The sequence below is a fragment of the Mirounga angustirostris genome, unplaced genomic scaffold (assembly GCF_029215605.1).
Source record: "Mirounga angustirostris isolate CCGP_5_RB_7025 unplaced genomic scaffold, mMirAng1.0.hap1 SCAF_8, whole genome shotgun sequence".
Lineage (NCBI taxonomy): Eukaryota > Metazoa > Chordata > Mammalia > Carnivora > Phocidae > Mirounga > Mirounga angustirostris.
The window spans coordinates 40,295,176-40,317,992 of record NW_026991716.1 but is presented as its reverse complement, the minus strand read 5'-3'; the positions used below and the strand labels follow the sequence as shown (position 1 = coordinate 40,317,992).

At 37.8% G+C, this 22,817-nt stretch overlaps 1 protein-coding gene across 2 annotated transcripts in view; it reads right to left on the bottom strand.

The window, feature by feature from the left end:
- Positions 1-22,817, bottom strand: part of CDC5L (cell division cycle 5 like) — a 51,783-nt gene that overhangs the window by 5,735 nt on the left and 23,231 nt on the right. Inside the window, exons 9-14 of one of the 2 annotated variants that reach the window (XM_064597671.1) lie at positions 21,544-21,692; positions 19,742-19,904; positions 17,808-17,972; positions 14,478-14,558; positions 13,944-14,186; positions 10,464-10,661 (exon numbers count right to left, since the gene is read on the bottom strand). In XM_064597671.1, the coding sequence (XP_064453741.1) occupies positions 10,464-10,661; positions 13,944-14,186; positions 14,478-14,558; positions 17,808-17,972; positions 19,742-19,904; positions 21,544-21,692 (999 nt within the window). The remainder of the gene's footprint in view (positions 1-10,463; positions 10,662-13,943; positions 14,187-14,477; positions 14,559-17,807; positions 17,973-19,741; positions 19,905-21,543; positions 21,693-22,817) is intronic. The other variant, XM_064597672.1, reaches the window with a different exon arrangement.

Sequence of the window (22,817 nt, the reverse complement as noted above, 5' to 3'; positions counted from 1 at the left end):
TAGCTACCATAACACAAAATTTGGCCTAAGAAGGGTTTGTCTTGTACTAGAAGGGTTTCACAGTTTAGTCCCACATCATCTGTCTATAACTTCATCCATGATTCAATTTCAAAGCAAGTTTGAATTTCATAGTATAAGAAAAACTAATCTCTGCTTCTGAAAATAACTTCTGCTATCATTAATCTGCACTGATTTGGGGACTGGCAGAGACCCATCTTCACCACTTTTATCCCAAAATGTACTTCTATACAATATGATGACTACAGCTAACACTGCTGTATGATATACAGAAAGTTGTGAAGAAAGTAAATCTCAAGATCATAAGAGGACATTTTTTTCTTTTTTTCTTCTTTCTTCCTTTATATTTTATCTACATGAGATGATGGAGTTAACTGAATCTATCGCGATAATCATTTCACAACACATGTAAATCAAACCATCATCCCGAACGCCTTAAGTTTATACAGTGATGTACAATTATTTCTCAATAAAAGTGGGGGAAAATGCACGTCTATATTATACATCCAGTACATTTTTAACAACTGAATAATGTCCAATTAATGCACCATAGTTGTAATCAAAATGTAATCCCCTTAAACTATAAAACTACTGGTTTATTTTTATAATGTTATAATTCTAAATGTGGCACAAAACCCATAAAGGAAAAAGAATATCACATTTGGCAATGAAAAAAAAATCTTTAGTTTTTGAAAAGTGAAGACACCAGAAAATTGAGAGATGACAGTTTTCCTATTAAATATGTATACTGAGCATAGATGGGCTGCCTCCTCAACTCATTCTAAAAATTAGGGGAAAAGAATTCAAACTCACAAAAGAGGAGGAGGATGACAATTAACAAAAGCAAGATACCAAAAAAATGCTAGAGCTGATGCAGGGCCGAGAAAGCCCCAGGTGAGGGAGTCCAAGGAGAGCTGGCTGAGAAGGAAACAGGTGTGTAATACAGAATCCCATTCACATAACACCTACTCTAGGTGTATATTCTACGTCCCACAATATAATCACTTCGTATTTTAAAGTGATCTGCAAATGCATGTTTTCAACATACAACACTTACAATTATGAGGTCAGAGCCACAAGAATAACCATTAAATCTGTGTTACTTTCTTATGTGTGGGTCTGTTCTTTCTTTCCTCCCCCCCTCAACTTACTTCCTCTCTTCCCCCACTCTCCCACCCCACCTCAACTGATTCCATCAAGTGACTCTGCAACTAAGTAGTTTCAAGATAATGTACACCCAAATAATAATCCATAAAAAGCTAGTAAGCTTTTATTTGTCTGCAATTCATTTGGATAATAAATAATGTCCTTTATAAAGGAGCCATTTTCCTCTAACAGATAACAAAGTAAGTTCCATGGCACCGATGTCTAAGGAAACACTGTGCGGAGTCAGGCAGCACAGGAGAGGGCGCACCGAGTCACCCTCACCACCTAGCACTGCCACCCCACTGTTCTCAGGTGATGCGAGCTATTTAACCTGTCTTCCTTTCCTCATCAGTAAAATGGCAGTCACTGCTATAAGTTATTATGGAGCTTAAGTAATATAATAGATGTCAAACCCTTAGCCTCCCAGGGACTAGCACAGAGGAAACAGTTAACAAGTGTCAGGTCTGATTACAATTACCTTATATATACTAAGAGTTCAACCATTTTGCTCTCCCCTCTCTAATGGACCAAGGGACTAATGATGAGGCTTTAAAACCTTAAAATTCCAACTTTAATAAAAAATGACCCAGAATCCTTCCTGGAAATAAAGCAAGGAAAAATAGCTATTCCTTCTTTTAAGAGAGCAGTTTGCCTCTTGAGGACAACCATGGCAAGTAACATGTACTGGAATGTGTCTTCTCCAGCCAGTGGCTTTCAACCCCAGCTCAACTTTAGAATCACCCGCGGAGCTTTTCAAATCTACCAGTGCCAGTGCCCTAAGCCCAGAGACCCTTATTTAAATGGTCTCAGATCTTGGTATTTTTAAAGCCCCCAGATGACTCTACTAGGCAATCAGGATGGAGTTGCTGGATAGAGTTATATTATGATGGAGTTATACTATAATTCAGCATGTTCTAAGATACTCTAATCATATGTGGATTCAAATAAACATTCCAAAACCCTAACATTAACAGCACAGAATTTCAAATTAATACACACAGCACTTTTTTTTTTTTTTGAGAGAGCGAACAAGCATGAAAGTGGAGGGGGGGTGGGAGGGGGTGGGGAGGGAAAGAGAGAATCTCAAGCAGACTCCCTGCTGAGCACGGAGCCCTACACAGGGCTCAATCTTACCACACTGAGATCATGACCTGACCCAAAATAAAGAGTTGAATACTTAACCGACCGAGCCACCCAGACGCCCCTATATATAGCACATTTTAAAAATTAGACATACAAATTTTCATTTTCATTGGTTAAGATAATTCAAATAGCTATGCACTGCACTCCATGGATATTCAATTTCCAATTTGGTACAAGAACCTAATACTTATGTTCTAAAAGTGTTTAATTAGTCATCAAGACACATTTTGAATGACTGGTACCTTGTATCTGGTGATTACCTCATATGGTTGAGTCATTTATGCTCCCCAAACTATCAAGGATTTTAAAACTTTCAAAGTTGCTAGCTTCCATTTCATGCCAACAATTTTATTTAATTTAGTTCAAGCTTTATATAAAATCTTCTGGCTCAAATACTGTACTAAGATTCCAAGCAAATATGGAAATAAATTACCAAAAAATTAAGCGAAGGAAAAAATTTATAGTCAAATAACTACATAAATTTAGTCACGAAAAGTATAAGGAAAAATTAAATGCAGCTTTTAATATTCAATTTAAGCTCAGTTACCTTACGTCTGCCATCTGATCATTAAAATGTGAAGGAAGATTATCTGTACACTTTGTAAAATGTTCAACCTATGCCTGCTCAATGCGCTTTAGGAGGGAAAAATGCTAACCTATAAGGTCTGGCTTTTTTCTAGCCAAGAAACCTCAAACATGAAATGCACATGCATTCATGGAACAGAACTGCCCTAAATTAGTCCAACTCCCCCACCCCATACTCATACACCACAGAAATATTAAAGTCCAACAGGGTATAAGACCTTATTGTTTAAAATACAAAAAAATCAGGAAAAACCAGACTGTGACTTAACTAAATTCGTATTTCTAAGCCTTTCTAAAAAAATTAAGTATTAGCAATTGCCCTTCCAGAAGGACAACTTATTTTGAACAAAACAATATTGGCTTAAGGAGCTTCGACAGTATGGTTAGAGCTGACTTATAAAAAGTTCTCAAAAAAAAAATTTTTTTTTTCAAATCCTTATCTGCACTTAGAAATGCACTTCAAATTCTTCTTAAAACATCCAACAGAGATAGTAGCAGAGATAGGAGTGGAGATAGGATTAAATACCTTGTAAACTTGTCACCAGACAAATCTACCAGATATGGTTGTAATGGAAGCTTAAGCTTTAAATATGTATCAACACAAAATTCACTATTAGAAAACTGTACCTAGGGGCGCCTGGGTGGCTCAGTGGGTTAAGCGTCTGCCTTTGGCTCAGGTCATGATCTCAGGGTCCTGTGACAGAGCCCCGAGTTGAGCTCCCTGCTCTCCCTGCTTCTCCCTCTCCCTGTCGCTACCTCAGCCTGTCTCTCAAATAAAATCTTAAAAAAAAAAAAAGAGGAAAAGAAAACTGTAACTATGAAAAAATTAAAGTAGGACAACACTTGATATAATTAAAGCTGACTACATCTAAAATGAAAAAGTAAAATTCAATCCAAAAGGGGAGATGAATGAGAATGTATCTACATACCAATGTGTGGGGGAGACCAAACTGACAAATTTCATGTACCATAACTCAGTCTTATAATACGATGTCTGGAATGTGGTTCAAAATAATGGGAAAGAGAGAATAATATATGAAACAAAAGTGGTTGTGAGTTGATATCCCTAGCTGGATGCTAATATTTGAGGACTCATTAAACTAATCCACGTTAGGGTTTATTTGAAAACTCCCATAATAAAAGGTTCTAGAAAATTCAAATTCAGTATCTACTGCAGAGGCTATTTTGTTAAGACTGTACACCACAGGGGCGCCTGGGTGGCTCAGTCGTTAAGCGTCTGCCTTCAGCTCGGGTCATGGTCCCAGAGTCCTGGGATCGAGCCCCGCATCGGGCTCCCTGCTCGGCGGGAAGCCTGCTTCTCCCTCTCCCACTCTCCCTCTCTCGCTGTGTCTCTCTCTGTCAAATAAATAAATACAATCTTTTTAAAAATTAAAAAAAAAGACTGTACACCACAAACCATGAATCAATACAATGAAATATAAGAGACATCAAAATTTACAAGTATGTCAACGATTTCAACACACCAAAATGTATATATGAGATGTTAAATTACAATCCACAATTATGTTAAAATCCATTTATACTAACCAAAATCTGAGCCTTAAGCCTTACTCAATCTCTGTGAAAATCAACCCATGTCTCAAATTTCAGACAGTCATCAAAATTTATAGAATAAAAACTCAGCCACCCTGTTGTTCAAGGTACCAAAGTTACTTCTTGATACCTGAGAGTATCAAACCAAGTTTAATCCAACAGACCTGAAGCGACAGGGAGAGAATTTCCACTCACTAAACCTCGTAATCGCTAGGCACACAGTATTTCATTTAATCTTACAGTATCTCAAACTCTCACTTCCGAGATAAAAACTATTAGCCACCCAAATATTACAGGTAAGGAAATTTGAGGCTCAGAGAGGTTAAGTAACTTGCCCTAGGCCACACAGTGACTAAGTGAAGAAACTACAGAATGTGTCCTACTTGAAAGTTCAACACATTAGGCCACACCACTACTAATAAACCGAACATCCTCCTTGCCTCAGCCCCTGAAATGCAAACATGCCTGAAGAAATTCAAGCTGTGGGTCTAAATGGCTTAATGCCATCAGACAGTTCCCTGAAAAACAAGTTATTCTAGACACACATAAACAAGATCTTAATTAATGGATCTGCCCATCATTCTTTCTGAGATATTAGCCTACAAGAATTTTATTTGACACTTGAGAAAAACTTTGACTTTCCCCAGCTTACACTTTTAAATTCCTAATTCTTTTATTCTTAACAAGCTATAAGATCATAAGAAAACAAACATCCCTTAGAAAAATTTTACAGGGAAGAAAAGGTTATTTAACAACTTTTTAAGAAGTTGGGCAGAATATAACGAGTATATAATTACTTGGGGATTTCGCCAAAGCTGTTCTTTGCCACAACTTTATAAATGAGAGCAAGTGATCGGGTTTCTTTTTTTTTTTTAATAATATTTGTAATAATATACTATTAAATTAACAAAGTAGTATACGGTGATTCCAATTCAGTTTCTAAACACCTTCCTCCTTTCATCCACACATAGATGCATATGGTAATTTTTTCTATCTTTAGTCATATATATACATACACACACACGTGTATATAAATATATACATACACACATACGCATCCCTCAAAATGTTTAAGGTGATTATGTCTGGATGGTAGGCTTCTTCTCAAATTGTTTTTTAATTTCTTTTTAAATTTTCTACAAAGTACAGGTATTATTTTTAGAAAAACGCCTACAAATGTTATTTTTTAAATGCATAGAAGAGAAACTGTCTAAAAAAGACTGGCCAGAGACCAATGGAAAACTGATGGTCCCCAGGAGATGAATCAGTGGAACCATAAGTGTTTCCTCGGGTCATTACAAAAGGGGGCTGTATGGGACTTATAAAAGTGTAATTGTTACTTTCGAACTCACTAAGTTTGTTAAGGTTACTAAGCTTAAGTAATTCCAAAATAAACACATTATCCTTGGGTCTCCAATACTGTCTTCAGTTAAAGTCTGTTACAGTGAGGTTCAGAAACATTAAGAGCATCCCTCAGTGAAACTCTTGATTGGGGGCCCAGAATATAACTTTATACCACTGGAAAAACAGGTTTAAGGATACCCAAAATAAATAGAGTTGATGGCAGTTCCACTTCCTAGTCCATCATTTAGCAATATGATCCTATAGTAGTAACGATGTGGTTCAACCACCAAAATGTTTGCAAACAATAAGAGTCCATGAGTGCCTTTCCTTTAATCTCTATACTACTCACTAGCATTCAGTTCTATCAGTGAACCCTCTCCATACTGATGAGCTGCAGGTCTGAGAAAGTGATTACCGCTAGCATCTCCCCGAGTTAGCAACCACCAGGCTGCATTCCCACAAAGCAAGCTAAGAAGTGAGGCAAAACCTTACTAAAAGCGTTTTCAAGAACAGTAATGTACCAACAAAGCAATACCAAGAGCACTTTACATTGGCATGAGTTAGGAATAGGAAATGAAACACATGAAACAAATTCAACTCAATGTTGAGGCATCACAGAAGCTACACAATTGTACCAAGGAGATCTCTGATCCAGCTCTAGAGTTCTTGCTAGAAACAACCAAGAAATCTGTCAGTGCCTGTAAGGGTCAAGGGAAAGAACAGAACTTGAGAAAGGGAGCATTCCAGAGTACTAGAAACTTCTCTCTTGTGCCCCGTGTCACCCCTCCCCACACACACCCACAAGGGAACATAAACTTGCCGAGTGACTACAACACAGAGTCCTCCACCCAGATTTGCCCAACAACTTGATCCCTACCCTAAGCTTTCACTCTTTAAAGTATTAAGGGTGAATTTTTTCCTATGTAAAAATATCTGACTTTATAATGAAAATCACTGAGAAAATATGATCCATTGTACAGCGAATTTTGCTGAAATATTACCATTCAATAAAGGCAGGGGTCCTCATAAGAGTTCTACAAATACACTGAGAAAGATTTTAAATGTGTTATCTGTGTTAAGTTACTTTATTTCCAAGAAGTCGATGTTACATAATATTTCTTGCCTAAGCTGACTGTGCCAGTAAAATACAGGGAGAAGTATTACTTCTGGACCTAGTTTCCACCTCTAAGGAAAACCTTTCCATTTTTATAGCTAACATGACAAAATCTACTTTTCAGCCAAACTTCCTCAACACAGCAGTTTAGATACTATTTCAAATACTATTAAATTTAATAGCAGGCCTAAATTCAAACTTCTCATTTCACTTTTGCACCTACTGGAAATTATTTCACTCAAAATAATTATGTCTTCAGACGATTTCCTAGTTCCACTTAAAGTGGAAACAAATTAGAACACTTCAAATTCCATTTGCACTTCCCAAATACAGTAATGACTCATTTATCTGGCATCATCAGAAAATGAGGCTCTCCACATGAAGCATTTTCCAGATAACTGAAGTCCCCAAGAGCACAGAACCTGTCTGCTTTGTTCCTGCTATATTCCCAGGGGCTAGAACAAGGGCTGGTACGTAGCAGATGCTCCGTTATAGTCACTAAACATACGATTACATCAAGTGCTAAAGCCCATTTTATTTTTTACCATCTAATAAAAATTTTCCTGTTTTAGCCATCCCTCTTTAAAAAAAAAAGAAAGAAAAGAAAAAGAGATGACCCTGAACAAAAATTGTTTTTTTTCTTAAATCTGGGACATCACTACAAACAGCAATAACTCTACTCTCCTACCATACACCTACAATGCCCTCAGAAGTTATTAAAATACCGTATTTAAATGGCCTCAACGTGCTATGCTTTCTAACTTCTCCTTTTCTGATATTAGCTATCACTTGCGTTTGCTGCTGCTGCACATGTATCTGGCAAGGTTCTGAAATTAATTCTGCCTCCAAAGCAGAATAAAACACATGAACTTGGTTACAATTCTGAAGTCTTAATCCCACTTACTTCTGACCTGTGACTACATTCTGATTCTATGCATTTAAGAGACTCCTTACACCACCCACCACATTCTACATAAAATCTGAGATGGTTCTATTAGTTTTAAATGAGTATCTTATGGGTTTTCATTTAAGTTCTATGTTGCAAATACTAATCATGAGTAATGGCTCAAAGACCAGCTCCACTACAATCCTCGGGGCATATTTTTTAATCCACTTAGGAGACACCAACCACGACAAAGCTGGATTTCATCTTGCTTGATACACTGTGATAGGACCATAATTTAGATTCACTGTTCCAAAGTTCACGACAGCAAAAATCAAACACACTGGCAGCCATGGTGTACTGTGCTTGCACAGAAAGGCATATCTCCCTGAACCTAAGCGTGGAAAGAATAATTTAAGTATAGCATTTAGTTTATATAATACGACTGGAGTTCCTTCCCCACAACAAACTTTGAATAATGTTTATAATTTAGCAATCAACTGAAATGATGAAAGAATTACCACAATTGAAATAAAATATTTATGTATTTCAAACCAGTAGAATTGTGTCTTCAAAAACTAAAATAAGCTAACAAACCTAGTTCTGAATTAGGGATGGATACAAATAAAATGGGGGATTTGTTTACTTGGGTTTTTGAGTCTCTTTTCTTCTTTTTAAAGATTTAACGAACTTTCATTTGAAATAAGTGTAGTTTACTAAATTAAAGGATTTGATTACATATTCTTTAAAAGTAACTAGCTGGGTAAACAATAAAGTAAGTTATCCAGAAGTCAAGAAAAGAAAAATTACTTCAGACTGTTTTATGAATATTCTTCCAAAATCACCAATCCTTCAACAAAAATAGTTCAACGGAAGATTTCAGTTCCTGGTACTGAACTGAACAAAGAGAACCACATGTTTTTAATGGTTGCTCATAAATGACCCAAATAAATCTCCAAAAGAACAGCAGTGGTTCTTTCTGTATTTTTCCCTTCAAAACTCACAAGACCAATTCAACATAAAAATAAAAATTACTGTACTTTATGGCACCACTCACTTTGTGACACATTTATTTGCTGTCATGAAAGTTAGTGCCTCAACAAAGTAAATGAGATTTAGGGAAAAACTTTTTTTATATCTTAAAGAGCACAAAATGTCCTTACCACTTGAAATAGAAAAAGTTTACCCACCTCAAATGAGAAGCTTTTCAAACTAAGTGAGAGACCAAAGTATTTATATATCAATGTTGCAAGGAAGCTTTCCAAATAGCTTTCTAATCAATTATGATGTGACCTTAGATCAGGATTACACTGCTAACTACCACTTATAAATAAGAAACGAAGCCTACACAACAGAAAATAGAACTTAAAATGTGACCACTGATGTTCTCCTTTCCCTGACTTTAAATCGTGAATTAAAACACAGCACAACAGCACACCCTGCTGGAAGTTAGAGTAACAGCAACTGGATTGTAAAGATTTCACCCAAATATGAGAATTACTTCCAAAACAAACTACATTCCCACTAAATGATAATAGAGGCCCACAGGTGTTAACCATCAGGTGCCTATATATGTGATCTTAAAGGTAAAATTAAGACTTAGAATAATTTCATATTCAAAGAATGCTTTTTCATCTGCGTTGGTGGTATAGTGGTGAGCACAGCTGCCTTCCAAAGAATGCTTTTTCCTGTTCATTTCGCTAAGCCCCACACAGCACCAATCACCCCAAGTAATATTACCATTTTTTATTTTCACCCTAAATAAAAATATTTTCCAATCTGCTTTCTGTAAAAAGAAATTGGTAATCACATAAGAGGAAATTGAGGCCATTTCTGCATGTGATTGCCTGTAGCACCCCTTGCTCCCCCATCCCATCCTGGCCTCAGAAACATCCCTGAAGACCACCATTAAGAATCCACAAGGCAACCTAGTGGTGGATGAACCACAATTTACATGCCATTGGCAAAATGCCTACACAGATTCTGGAATTCAAAACACACAGACTATATTAGGAAACCATATGCCATGAAACTCCCATCCAGTACATTTCAACATTTTCCTCAGATGTGAAAAAAATCACAGAAGCCATTGTCTAATCCAGCTCGGTGCTCTCTCTGTAACAAACTCAAAGGAATCAGGATGAACGGAAAGGAACCAAAGTTTCATAAATGTGCTCCGTTGGCTATAGGGAAAAAAGCTTCTTGGTACCACTGAGCTCTCTCCTATTCTAGCATTGATGTACATTGTTTTGAGTGACTAGTGTTAACTTCTTGTCTCTTGCTCCCACATTTAAAAGGTTCTGTTTGACCTGTGATCAATCTGGAGGGCACCTTTATCATAAAGTCCAGCAATTCTGAAAACCAATAAAAAGTCAAAGAAGATCAAACACTTCAGTGTAGTTTTCCCTCAAGAACTGCAAAAGCAAGGGGCACCTGGCTGGCTCAGTCAGAAGAGCATGCAACTCTTAATCTCAGGGTCGTGAGTTCTAGCTCCACACTGAGTGTAGAGATTACTAAAACAAATAAATAGACTTAAAAAAAAAAAAAAAGAACTGCAAAAGCAATAATCACCTCAGACCTCAGGTCTACCTTTCTGAAATTACCTCCAGTTGTATTATTTGGTTCATTATTTCAATCAAGGTACACTTTAAATTAGAATTTTAAAAGGATACCAACCTCAAGCCTCTTTTCAAGTGACTCAATCCTGTCCTTTTTGCTAGCTAGGTTTGCCCGTGTGTAGCGGCTCTGCCCAGGAAGATACAAAACTTGACTGTAGCATTCTTCCCACACCTGGTTATAAGCTTCACTTGAGAGTTCTCCGTGGCTCATACCTTGTTTGACCACTTCCATCTCCTGTACCAGAACGTCCTGGGCCTGTGTACAGTAATAATTTCAGTAAGTTTGGGTACTACAGTAACTTGCCATCAAGAGAGAGCTTTTTTAAAAAACTAGTTTTTCCTCTCTTTGGTAAAGGCAATGAGTTTTGGTTGACTGGTTGTTTTTGGGAAGGGAGGAACAATACCTAAGCAAAATGAATTAAAAAGCCAGTAAGTTGGTACAGACTGATCTGAAAAGTCAAGTGTCCATGTATCCCCAATAATATAAACATCCTTTGCCTTCACTTATTGTAATTGTAGCCACCATTTCTTGGATATCTACTGTATGCTGGAAACATTTAAAGGTTTCACCTACATTATCTCCAAGCACCACAACCACCTTACAAAGTAGTTGGTATTAACCTCATCTTAAAGGTGATAAAACAGGCTCAGAGAGATTAAGCAACTTGCTCAAAAACACATCTCTAGGAAAGGCAAGGCAGGATCATGCCCAAGCCAAATGGTACCTATGCTTGGCTGTGCTCCTTCTACTCTACCAATCCCACCCTACACTTCAGGGTTCACAGGACTGTGAAAGGGAACTAGGCGTTTCTTCTGGTACATGCCTTTTTCTCATCTGATGAAATGCCCCTGACATTGCCAAAGAATGAGATGGGGGCACAGATCAAAAAATAATGAATCACAGACCAGCTTTTACTACTAAAGAAAGTTTAAAATGAGAGAATGAGGGGGATAGAGCTGGACAGGCCTGGATACAAATCATAGCTTTACCATTTAAGGAGCTGTCTGAACTTGCTTAACATCTCTGAGCCCATTTCTCATCTGTAAAATGAGGATAATACCTACCTGACATGTTTGTTATTAGGATTAAGTGATACAATATACATACAGAGCCTAGCCCAACATCAGACACAATGACTCCATGACCATACCACATGAACTTTTTCCAGCCCTTTGCTTCACGGCTCAAAACTGACAACTATTTTTTTGTGCCTTAAAGAAACCTTTCAATCGTTCTAGTACATCAGAAAATAAGACAGACCAAAATATATAAAATCAAATACAAAAAACTTAAAACAATGGAAAATCATGTCTATAGGAGATAAAGACTAGATACTTTAAAACAGTATCTCTGAGGGGAAATAATGAAAACAAACCATTGGGGCGCCTGGGTGGCTCAGTCGGTTAAGCGACTGCCTTCGGCTCGGGTCATGATCCTGGAGTCCCGGGATCGAGTCCCACATCGGGCTCCCTGCTCAGCAGGGAGTCTGCTTCTCCCTCTGACCCTCCTCCCTCTCCTGCTCTCTGTCTCTCATTCTCTCTCTCTCAAATAAATAAATAAAAAATCTTTAAAAAAAAAAAGAAAAAGAAAAAGAAAACAATTAACATCCTTAATGAAAATCTGACACTTCATAAGAGAAATGGTATTTCACTCCCAAACTGTACATAATAAAAATTTACAAATTCAGCTCTTGTAATTATTCGAAGAGAGTATGACTAAGTTATCTTAAATTCTCCATAAAGAATCTGCTAAGTAAACAGCTGCTTCAAATTCTCTTTGGAACACAGAGGAATATAAATACACACATAAAATATAAAAGAATATTCAAACTGCTCTTTAACGTGAATAATCCAAAGCACTAACTACAATGATTATTTTCAAAAACTTTATTAGAACCTACTCCCTACAGAACCTTCTATTAGGCAACAACAGATCACAGTGTGATCCTTATTTCAGGTTTCCATACATGTAAGTAAATTCCTAAATCCCAGCTTCCCCTATTTTCACTCTAAAAAGAGGAGACTGTTCAAGTATGGAGTTCAGAGTGTAATTCTCAACCTCAGTCCACTGATTAAACATGCCTTGCCACAAGCACAGGCCCTCGACAAGATGTCAGTTTCCGGGCGCCTGGGTGGCTCAGTTGGTTAAGCGACTGCCTTCGGCTCAGGTCATGATCCTGGAGTCCCGGGATCGAGTCCCGCATCGGGCTCCCTGCTCGGCGGGGAGTCTGCTTCTCCCTCTGACCCTCCCCCCTCTCATGTGCTTGCTCTCTCTCATTCTCTCTCTCGCAAATAAATAAAATCTTTAAAAAAATAAAAAAATAAAAATAAAATCTGGAGTCTCTTGATACACTTCTCAGGAACTGGATATTTGCATTTTAATTGGGGTGTTTTAAAAGATTGTCTAATCCCCAGCGCCTGCGTGGCTCAGTGGGTTAAGGGTCTGCCTTCGCCCAGGTCATGATCTCCAGGTCCTGGGATGGAGACCGGAGTTGGGCTCCCTGTTCAGTAGGGAGTCTGCTTCTCCCTCTGACCCTCCCCCCTCTCATGCTCTCTCTCTCTCATTCTCTCTCTCAAATAAATAAAATCCTTAAAAAAAAAAAAAAAAAGATGTCAGTTTCCCATCGCACTTACTAAAAAAGAGTAATTCAGAGTTACTCAGAAATCCGGGGCAAACTGTTTCAATATAAATCTAAACCTCCTTCCTTTCTCATTTTCCAAAAATGCTTTAATAAACACGTTATTACTTTTGCAACAAGGAAAACGGAAAGTAAGAAAAAGGCAGAGGGAAGGCACAGGAGAGAAGATAGAAAAAAGATATTTTAGGGGTTTTCTCCCAAGTATGCAATAGCGCATACCAATCAACAGGTCTGTCATTGCCCCTTGGGGCTAAGGTCTACAGAAAAAAGAGTAAAGCTAATGACCGCTTCCAACCACGGTACCAACTGTATTTCCTCATACCATGGAACAGATTTCTATTCACAATCACAGCTGTTTGCTCTGTCAAAGCAGAAATAATCAAATGCATATGGAGGAAGAGGCAGGACAGACTTTATGCAAGAAAATGTTTCTGTATTTACTTATCCAAAAGGATAGTGGGAAATCCTGTGAGGGGAATAAATTCAGTAAACAGTATTTCCTTTTTCTGACTAGGTGAAAGAAACATTTCGAATATATGCTTGCTTCTTATTAATCTAAATAAATGAGGTTTAAGTATTAAAGGTATTCAATTCTAATCAGAAGTAGCAGAGTTAAACACAGGAAATGGCAAATCGCAACTGTCCATCAGACATACACCCATGAAACAAAAACACCTTGCCACCTAAGCCACTGATCACCTGAAGCAGCTCTATCACGGAAGGGGAAGAGGGCAGGTCAAGTATGTCTCCTTCCTAACACTTACTGTGAACGTTCACCTCCTAATCACCTAATTCATTTGTTTATAAATATCAGCATGAGAAAATAAGCTCATGAACATGATACACAGTACTTAATAAATACTTTTAATAGAGACCAAAACATTCCTTTTGAATCCTACCTTTTTCAGCTCTTCTTTGGAAAATTTTTCATAAGGATTATGTTCCAGATAGGCAATGTGTTCTGAATTATTAGTACCAAATCCTACAGTTTTTCCTTTTTTATTTCCAGATGGTTCATAAGGGTGATGTAGAAGGTCATAATGAAGCATTGTGATCATTTCTTTTTTGATGAGTTCTTCACTTTTTTGTAAATCTGTTAGAGGTGGTTCTACATTTAGGGGCCTTAGAATAGTTTCATTTACCTAAAATTTTAAAATAAGTACAATTACCAAACATATCACTGCAATACTGATGCTATTACTTGTTCTAGCATGAATTAAGTAGCGGTTTTACATTTTCAAAAGAAACTCTTTCTTTCCCTCTAAAGTCTTATTTGTACAGTGAAACATTTCAGCGATTAAATCTGGGAACTGCTTTACTCTATTACAGAAAGTAGATAAAATTATGTTTTACAGACTTTATGAATGATATAAAAACATCAATCATATAAGAAGAAACTTAAAACTTCCTAAGCCAGAAATTCTAACACTTACTTCTGATGGTCTTGGCAGATCTTTCTGGACAGCTTTGTGCATTCGTTTCATTTCCTTTACACGCTCTGCCTCTCGTATAGCCTTAAAAAATTATTGTTATATCCGTTATTACAGCTATGCAGTATTTGCCACATTTCAATAAAGCTGAAAACACTTCCGTCTATAAGAATATGTATGCTCAAGAGCTAATGCTGTAGAAATCTGTGTAGGCTTGTAGAAAGACAATATAAGGCAACAGAAATCAGTCTATTCACTCTCTCATTACAATACAAACTAAGAACTGCCAATAGCTACTAGAGCATTCTCCAAGTTTACATGGCTCCATCCATCAGATAGTCATTCTTTTGTTTAAATTGGAATCCTAATAAAAATCCTAGAAAAGAGCACAGGCAGTAATGTCCCTGACATCAGCTGTAGCAACCTTTTTCTAGATATGCCTCCTGAGGCAAGGGAAATAAAAGCAAAAATAAACTATGGGAATTACATCAAAAGCTTCTGCACACTGAAGGAAATGATCAACAAAACTAAAAGGCAACCTACTGAATAGGAGAAGATATTTGCAAATGACATATCCAATAAAGGGTTAATATCCAAAATATGTAAAGAACTTATACAACTCAACACCAAAAAACAAATGGTTCAATTAAAACATGAGCAGAAGGAAAAAAAAAGGGGGGGGGGGGGCAGAAGACGTGAACAGACACTTCTCCAAGATGATGTCCAGATGGCTAATGGGACACATGAAAAGATGCTCAACATCTCTCATCATCAGGGCAATGCAAATCAAAACTACAATGAGATAGGGGCACCTAGCTGGCTCAGTCGGTAGAGCATCTGACTCTTCACTCTCAGGGTTGTGAGTTCAAGCCCCACACTGGGTGTGGAGCCTGCTTAAAAAAATTTCTTAAAAAGCTACAATGAGATATCACCTCACACCTGTCAGAATGGCTAAAATCAAAAACACAAGAAACAACAAGTGTTGGCAAGGATGTGGAGAAAAAGGAACCTTCCTGTACTGTTAGCAGGAATGCAAACTGGTGCTGCCACTCTGGAAAACAGTATGGGAGGTTCCTCAAAAAGTTAAAAATAGAACTGCCCTACGATCCAGCCATCATACTACTGGGCATTTACACACACACACAAAACCCCTAATTCCAAGGGACACATGCACCCTTATATTTAGAGCAGCATTATTTACAATAGCCAAATTATGGAAGCAGCCCAAGTGTCCATGGATAGCTGAATGGATAAAGATGTGGTGTATGTAGGTTGGTGTGGATATACATATGTGTGTGTGTGTGTGTGTGTGTGTGTATGGGTAGAGAAGACATAATACATACCCACACACACTACAATGGAGTATTATTCAGCCTTTAGCCATAAAAAAGAATGAAATCTTGCCATTTGCAACAACATGGATGGAGCTAGAGTATAACGCTAAGCGAAATGTATAATGCTAAGCGCAATTAGTCAATCAGAGAAAGGCAAATACGGTATGATTTCACTTATACAGAATTTAAGAAATAAAACCAGCAAGAGGAAAAAAGAGACAAACCAAGAAACAGACTTTTTTTTTTTTTTTTTTTTAAGATTTTATTTACTTATTTGGGCGCCTGGGTGGTTCAGTCGTTAAGCGTCTGCCTTCAGCTCAGGTCATGATCCCAGGGTGCTGGGATCAAGTCCCACATCAGGCTCCCTGCCCAGCAGGAAGCCTGTTTCTCCCTCTCCGACTCCCCCTGCTTGTGTTCCTGCTCTCGCTATCTCTGTCTCTGTCAAATAAATAAATAAAATCTTTAAAAAAAAAAAAAGATTTTATTTACTTATTTGACAGAGAGAGACAGCGAGAGAGGGAACACAAGCAGGGGGAGTGGGAGAGGGAGAAGCAGGCTTCCCACAGAGCAGGGAGCCCGATGCAGGGCTGGATCCCAGGACCCTGGGATCATGACCTGAGCCCAAGGCAGACGCTTAACGACTGAGCCACCGAGGCGCCAGGAAACAGACTCTTAACTACAGAGAACAAACTGATGGTTACCAGAAGGGAGGTGGGTGGAGGAAGGGTGAAATAGGTGATGGGGATTAAGGAGGGCACTTGTCATGATGAGCACTGGGTGATGTATGGAAGTGTTGAATCACGACACTGTACACCTGAAACTAATATTACACTGTATGTTAACTATATTGGAATTAAAATAAAATTTAAAAGTTAAAATAAGTAAATTGGAATCCTAAACTTATTCATCCTGCAATACAACCCTCACTTCCACCCTGAAAGTTACTGATTTTTAATTCAAAAAGCCAGCCAATGAATGTGTTGTTTCCTGATTCTTAAATCATGAATAATGTGAGTTAACACATTAGAATTTCATAGCACCTCTAAGAGTAAATGTAGGGCAAAGTAACTAAGAGAACTAAACACAAAAAGTATTATCCTGTATCACCCACCAAAAAGCACACACTCGTGTGATTTCTAAAATATATTTGTATTGATGCTATTCACACTTCTAAAAGCTATTCACACTTAGAAATTCTAAAATCATCCTGAAATGGACTGCAGCAAGAATTCCTAAAAGGGGTCACAAGACCTCAGTGTGAGATCAAGACTCACCCCTTTCCAAATATGAAAGCTGGGGAAGATAATTAACCTGAGCTTATTTCCTTACCTCAAAAATGAAGCAATACCTATCCTTTTTACATCACCAGGTTGGTAAGTGCAAATGAACAAGTAACTAACTATAAGATTATCAATACAAGATGTTACTAATATTATTCTGACACACTCTAAATTTCCCTCCCCCCGCTCCGCTTGCACACTCACTCTCTAAATAAAAAATTAAAATCTTTAAAAAATATAAAATAGGGGCACCTGGGTGGCTCAGTCATTAAGCGTCTGCCTTTGGCTCAGGTCATGATCCCAGTGTCCTGGGATCAAGCCCTACCATCGGGCTCCCTGCTCCGCGGGAAGCATGCTTCTCCCTCTCCCACACTCCCCCTGCTTCTGTTCCCTCTCTCGCTGTTGTCTCTCTCTGTCAAATAAATAAATAAAATCTTTAAAAAAATAAATAAAAATAGAAGACTATGTGTATACACACATACATACATATACACATTTTAAGAACGCCTATCAAGACAGTCTCAGTATACCATTAATTACATGACTTTGTATTATTAATGATGGTAAGTAATTTACTTTAAGGCAATCTTTTTAAATACTGAAAAAACTTTTTTTTTTTTTAAGTAGGGATCTTGACAAATTTAATGACCATTCTTTATTCTTCCAGCCTACCGACACACTCAGCAACTTCTCATTTCCCCTCTAGCACAATTACCTACCTGCTTTCGTGCATCCACATCAGCAGCATCTTCAATATAAGTATCATCTATTTCACGGTCTTCCAGCTCCTTCTCAGCATTTTCTGGCAGAACAATTTCAAAGTCATTCTTAGGGGCAGGAAGGCCCAACAACCCTAAACGGAGATGTTCACGAGATTCTCTTTCCTGTAGAAAAAAATTGGTCCTTCTCAATTCAAAGACATTAAGATTTCAACCAATATTCTTTAAGAGTTTCTAAAAAATAGTCTATATTAATTCTAGAAAAATGATCCCTAACTTCAGAGCTGAGACAAGTTTTTTGCTTGATTTCTATCTCACGTTCTTCTCTAAATTATTATCAAAAACGCTGATCTGTGATCAATACAATTACTTTGGGATATTCTAATAGAACGTTTGGGAATTACCTCTGTAGGGGCAGAAAAATCCTTTAGGATTTCCATTTATGGAAAACATTTGACATTGAAATTTAACAGCAAATGAAAAGAACAAGTTCAAAAGTCAACTTGTCCTTGGACTAATAAAACCTAATCTGAAAAGATGCTTGAATTTTTGTGTTTATTTTTCATAGAAATTATTATAGGGCACCTGGCTGGCTCAGTCAGTACAGCATGCAACTCTTGATCTCGGGGTCGTGAGTTCAAACCCCATGTTGGGCACAGAGTTTACTTAAAAACAAATGGAAGGAAGGGGTGGGGGGAGAGGAAGGGAGGGAGGGAGGGAGGGAGGAATTACTAGATCATATGATGGCCAAAGAAAACAGTCCACATTTCCCAAAAGAAACTGCCTGGTACCCAAAGTTTTCCCCAGTACATCCCTGGCTTACCTTTCCAGTCTCACTCCCCATAGCTCCATTACATGTATGGTAGGTGTGAGGACCCGATGAGCTGCTATGTCCAAAACATGCTCCATGCTTACTCATATCGTGGCCTCCATCTGAGATAGCCCCCAATCTCCTTCTGAGCATACCTCCTCAGCGAAGGCTTTCCAAGTGCCCACCCAACAAATGTGATTCTTTCTTTCTTTGGCCACCCTAAGTATATTGGTTTTACTCCGAGAGCTTATTCTGTTCTTCTATTTTTCAGACTTGGTTTAGTACACCAATCTCTCCAGAGTATAAATTTCCTTAAGACAAAGGACATCTTTACTCAACCTTAGATCCTTTCAAGTCTCCAGATCAGCACTTTGCACATATTACATTCTTCACTGGTTTAGTTGTCATATGGCCATTCACAGTTGACATTAGTTGATATCAATTTGGGCATCAAAAAAATTCTAAACTAACCAAATCTATACATGAAGTTAGAATTAATTTGTAAAGTAAAAATAGGCCAATATCGTTGGAGCTCATTTAAAAAAAAATCTCACAATGATTTTCTGTGGCATCATATAATAAGATCCAATAATGACATAATAAAGGCAGTAACAAGGGTAGAAATAAAACTGTGGCTTTTATACTTAGCTGTCTATATCAGCTTGCAAAATATACAAAGGAAAACTTCACTAAAATAAGCAATAAACATCAACTTAACTTTGAGATCTAGACTATTCTAAAAGTATAGAGCAAACAGAGGAATCAAGGCTCAAAACCTAATTTATGAGGTACTCCAAACTCAAATTTTATTTCACAGAAATAGAAAAAAAAAGTATCATTCAAGAAAGTAAACTAATTAGTAAATGATAAGAATAAAATCATATGAGATACAAGGACCATTACTATCAGCATAATCAATATTCACAAACATATTAAGTAGGCTTATGAGACCAAAAAGGTTCTCCTTCTCAAGTCCTCCAATCATTCTTTTCTGGCATCTGCAGGTGTACAGTATCTTAAGGTGCATGCAATACGCACCAACAAAGGGAAATATTTTAATACGGCACCCAGGAGACAGCGCAGTTTTTTTAAAAAAGAGTATTAAAAGGGAATTGACATGTACCATCTGCTTCACGTAAGAGGGGTCACTGTAGTCTGCCATTCCATCCTCAGGATTAATGTTTAACTTGTCTCGAAGAGGAGTTCTACCTGGGGTGGAGTTAATAACTGGTTTGGGAGTTGTCCCACTGCGGGGAGTCAACCCTTCAGATCCATGAGAAGGAGTCCTAGAAAGACAGAAATTCCAATTAATAAAAGTGCCAATTTTATCTGGATCATGCTTTCAAATGTTTTTCACATAAACTATTTTATGTGAAAATAATTTTCACAATATTTTATGTGAAAGCATAAAAGAAAGAAACAAAGATACAGAAATTCTGTCTCCCCACCTGGTTTTAAGTTAGCTCTCTAGGTTAAAATACAGGTTTAGTTCAAGTACCTTAGTACTTACACATAGTATTTTCACTTTAATTACTTAAGTTATTACATTTGACATTTTCTTGCCTTGCTAAACTAGGCCCACCAAACATTATTTCAACCTTTCCTTGACATACTGCAGGGTGGCTAAGAACATGGAGGTCAGCCACCATGCTCAAAAACCCCCAGGAAACTCTTTTTGAGTTCAGTTCAGTGTCTTCATCTTATCATTTGCCCCTCACCACCAGGGTCTGTTGGCTAGAGCACCACTATCATGGGTGTGCATGATAGCTCCTCCCTTTACATTTTGTTTGGAAACTGAACACCAGGCCTATATATACTGAGTGAGGGCAGAGACTCTCTTAGGAATAAAGTCCACAGACCCCACAACTTATATTTTAATTGATCAAAGCCTTTCATTGTTGTTGCTGCTTATTCCCTATATCTTGGCTCTGTTGCAAATAAGTGGTGCTGCCAGACAGGTGTTCCCAAAGGTGAGGTGAGGTGTTATCATTAAGACATGGTCCCTATCCCCAAGAAGCTTACAATCTAGTTGAGACAAGACATACACAGGAAAAAGAGGGATTAGGCTCTCCTACAAGCCTGGCAAAAGTACTAAATATTATTTAAGGATTTGGCTGCCAATGCTTCTTGATCCTGCCGTCAGGTACAGTTCCAACAGTGTGAGATGCTTCCCATACTAAACAACTAGAAGGACTGACGCTAATACTGAAAATTAGAAGTAAAGCCCAAAGATTTCCAACCTTAAAAGCTCAATTTTCATTTTAATATGAATTTCTTCTACAGCGTTTTTATCTTAAAAATTCTTAAAAGTGGTAACTTAAAACAAAAAAAATTGTAAACAAAGACTGAACTCTGACCTCTAGTTAATGATATGCACAAGACAGTGTTAGAAGTGAAGGGACAGAAACCTGCAACTTACTTTGAAATGCATTAAAAAATCAGATGGACTGACAGATAGATATATGATAAAGCAAATACAGTAAGATATTAACAACTGTAGAATCTAGGTGATAAGTGATATAAATGTTTGTTTTCCCATTCTTTTAACCATTTAACTGAATGTTAGAAATTTTCAAAATAAAATGCTGGGAGAAAAGCAATGGTAATACACAGATAAAGGACTACAATTTTTATAAAATTCAACAAATGATCATTAACAGTGGACTGATTTGTTCTTTTAAATCAGATAAAATGTATTCAGAAACAAGGTGACAGCATCAGAAACTCTGAAAAAAAAAAGAAAGCTCCATTTGGTTTTAACCAATTCCTGGATATTATTATGTTATTTACTACTATGAGTGAGAAGAAATCAAAAAGGCAAGTTAAACACTTATTTCCATTCTCTATCAACATACTAAAGCAAACATGTCCAATCCTTGAATTTGAGTTTTCCTAAAACAGGAAAGATCTATTTATTCACAATACCTGAATGGGGTAGAAAGAACTGTGTTTGGAGTCTGTACAACCTGCCGCTGTGGAGTCACACCTGAGAAGTCACTCTCGTGCAAAGGGGTATTAAGTCCACCTTTTAATGGAGTGTCCACATTGGTCAGGGCCATGAGGTTCTGAGCTTCCTGATAAACAAGAAGGTAAAGAAATGTGTTTTAACAGTTCAGCCAGGATAGCAGAATCCTCTCTTCTGGTCCTACGATATAAATCTCAAAGGAGACAGAATTCTTATACGTTTTCTTAATGAACACCAAGAGAGAAAATGAACCGTGGGCCATGGCAGAATTCAATACTTCCGTTCCTCTGTCAGCCTAACACAGCATGTCAGAGGTTTTGGAATGAAGTTTAAATGTTAAGAAATGTTTTGAAATGAAATTATTATGACCCAAAATCTTCTATTACCTGTGCCAAATCTCTTTACAATCATAAAGAACAAAGAACTCAAATTTCCCAACGTGAGCCTAGGCTAAATGTCAGAACACCCAGTTGTTTTTTTGTTTTTTTGTTTTTCTGAGAGAGAGAGAGAGAGCACGAGCGTGTACACACACATGAGCAGGGGAGAGGATAAGGGCAAAGGCAGAGAGAAAGAATCTTCAGCAGGCTCCACACTCCACACGGAGCCCAACACATGGCTCAACCTCACGACTCTGAGATCATGACCTGAGCCAAAAATCAAGAGTCAGACGCTTAACTGACTGAACCACCCAGGCGCCCCCAGAACACCCAGATTTTAGTCTGGCTTTATCACTAACTCTATTCAGTCTTCATTAGCCCCTGAGTCTCAGTTTTTTCTACTGAGAAGTTAAGATACCACTAACTCGTCTATCCATTTCCTGAGAAAATTCATGAGAGCAGGTTCCTTTCTGAAGTCTTGCTGTTCTCTTTAGGTAGGTCTGACAATGCTCTCTTTAGCGCCTCTACCACAACTCTACACTCACTACTATGACTGCACCCACAATCTCCTCATCCCCAACTCCAGCCCTGTGAGAGACTACATTTTTCAAGATAGTCATAGCCGTATCTCTCATCTCATGTGCTCTTCTTAGGATCCAACCTTGATTACGCCTCCCATCAAGAGGTGGAGGTCTATGTCCCCTCCTTTTGAATCCAGGTAGCCTCGTGAATTACCTGCAACTAACAAAATGCAGCAAAGTGACACTGCTTGACTTCCAAGGCAGGGTAAGCAAAAACACACCTTTCCACCACGCTCACTACAACATCCCCATTGGAGCCTGGAGACACCATGGGAG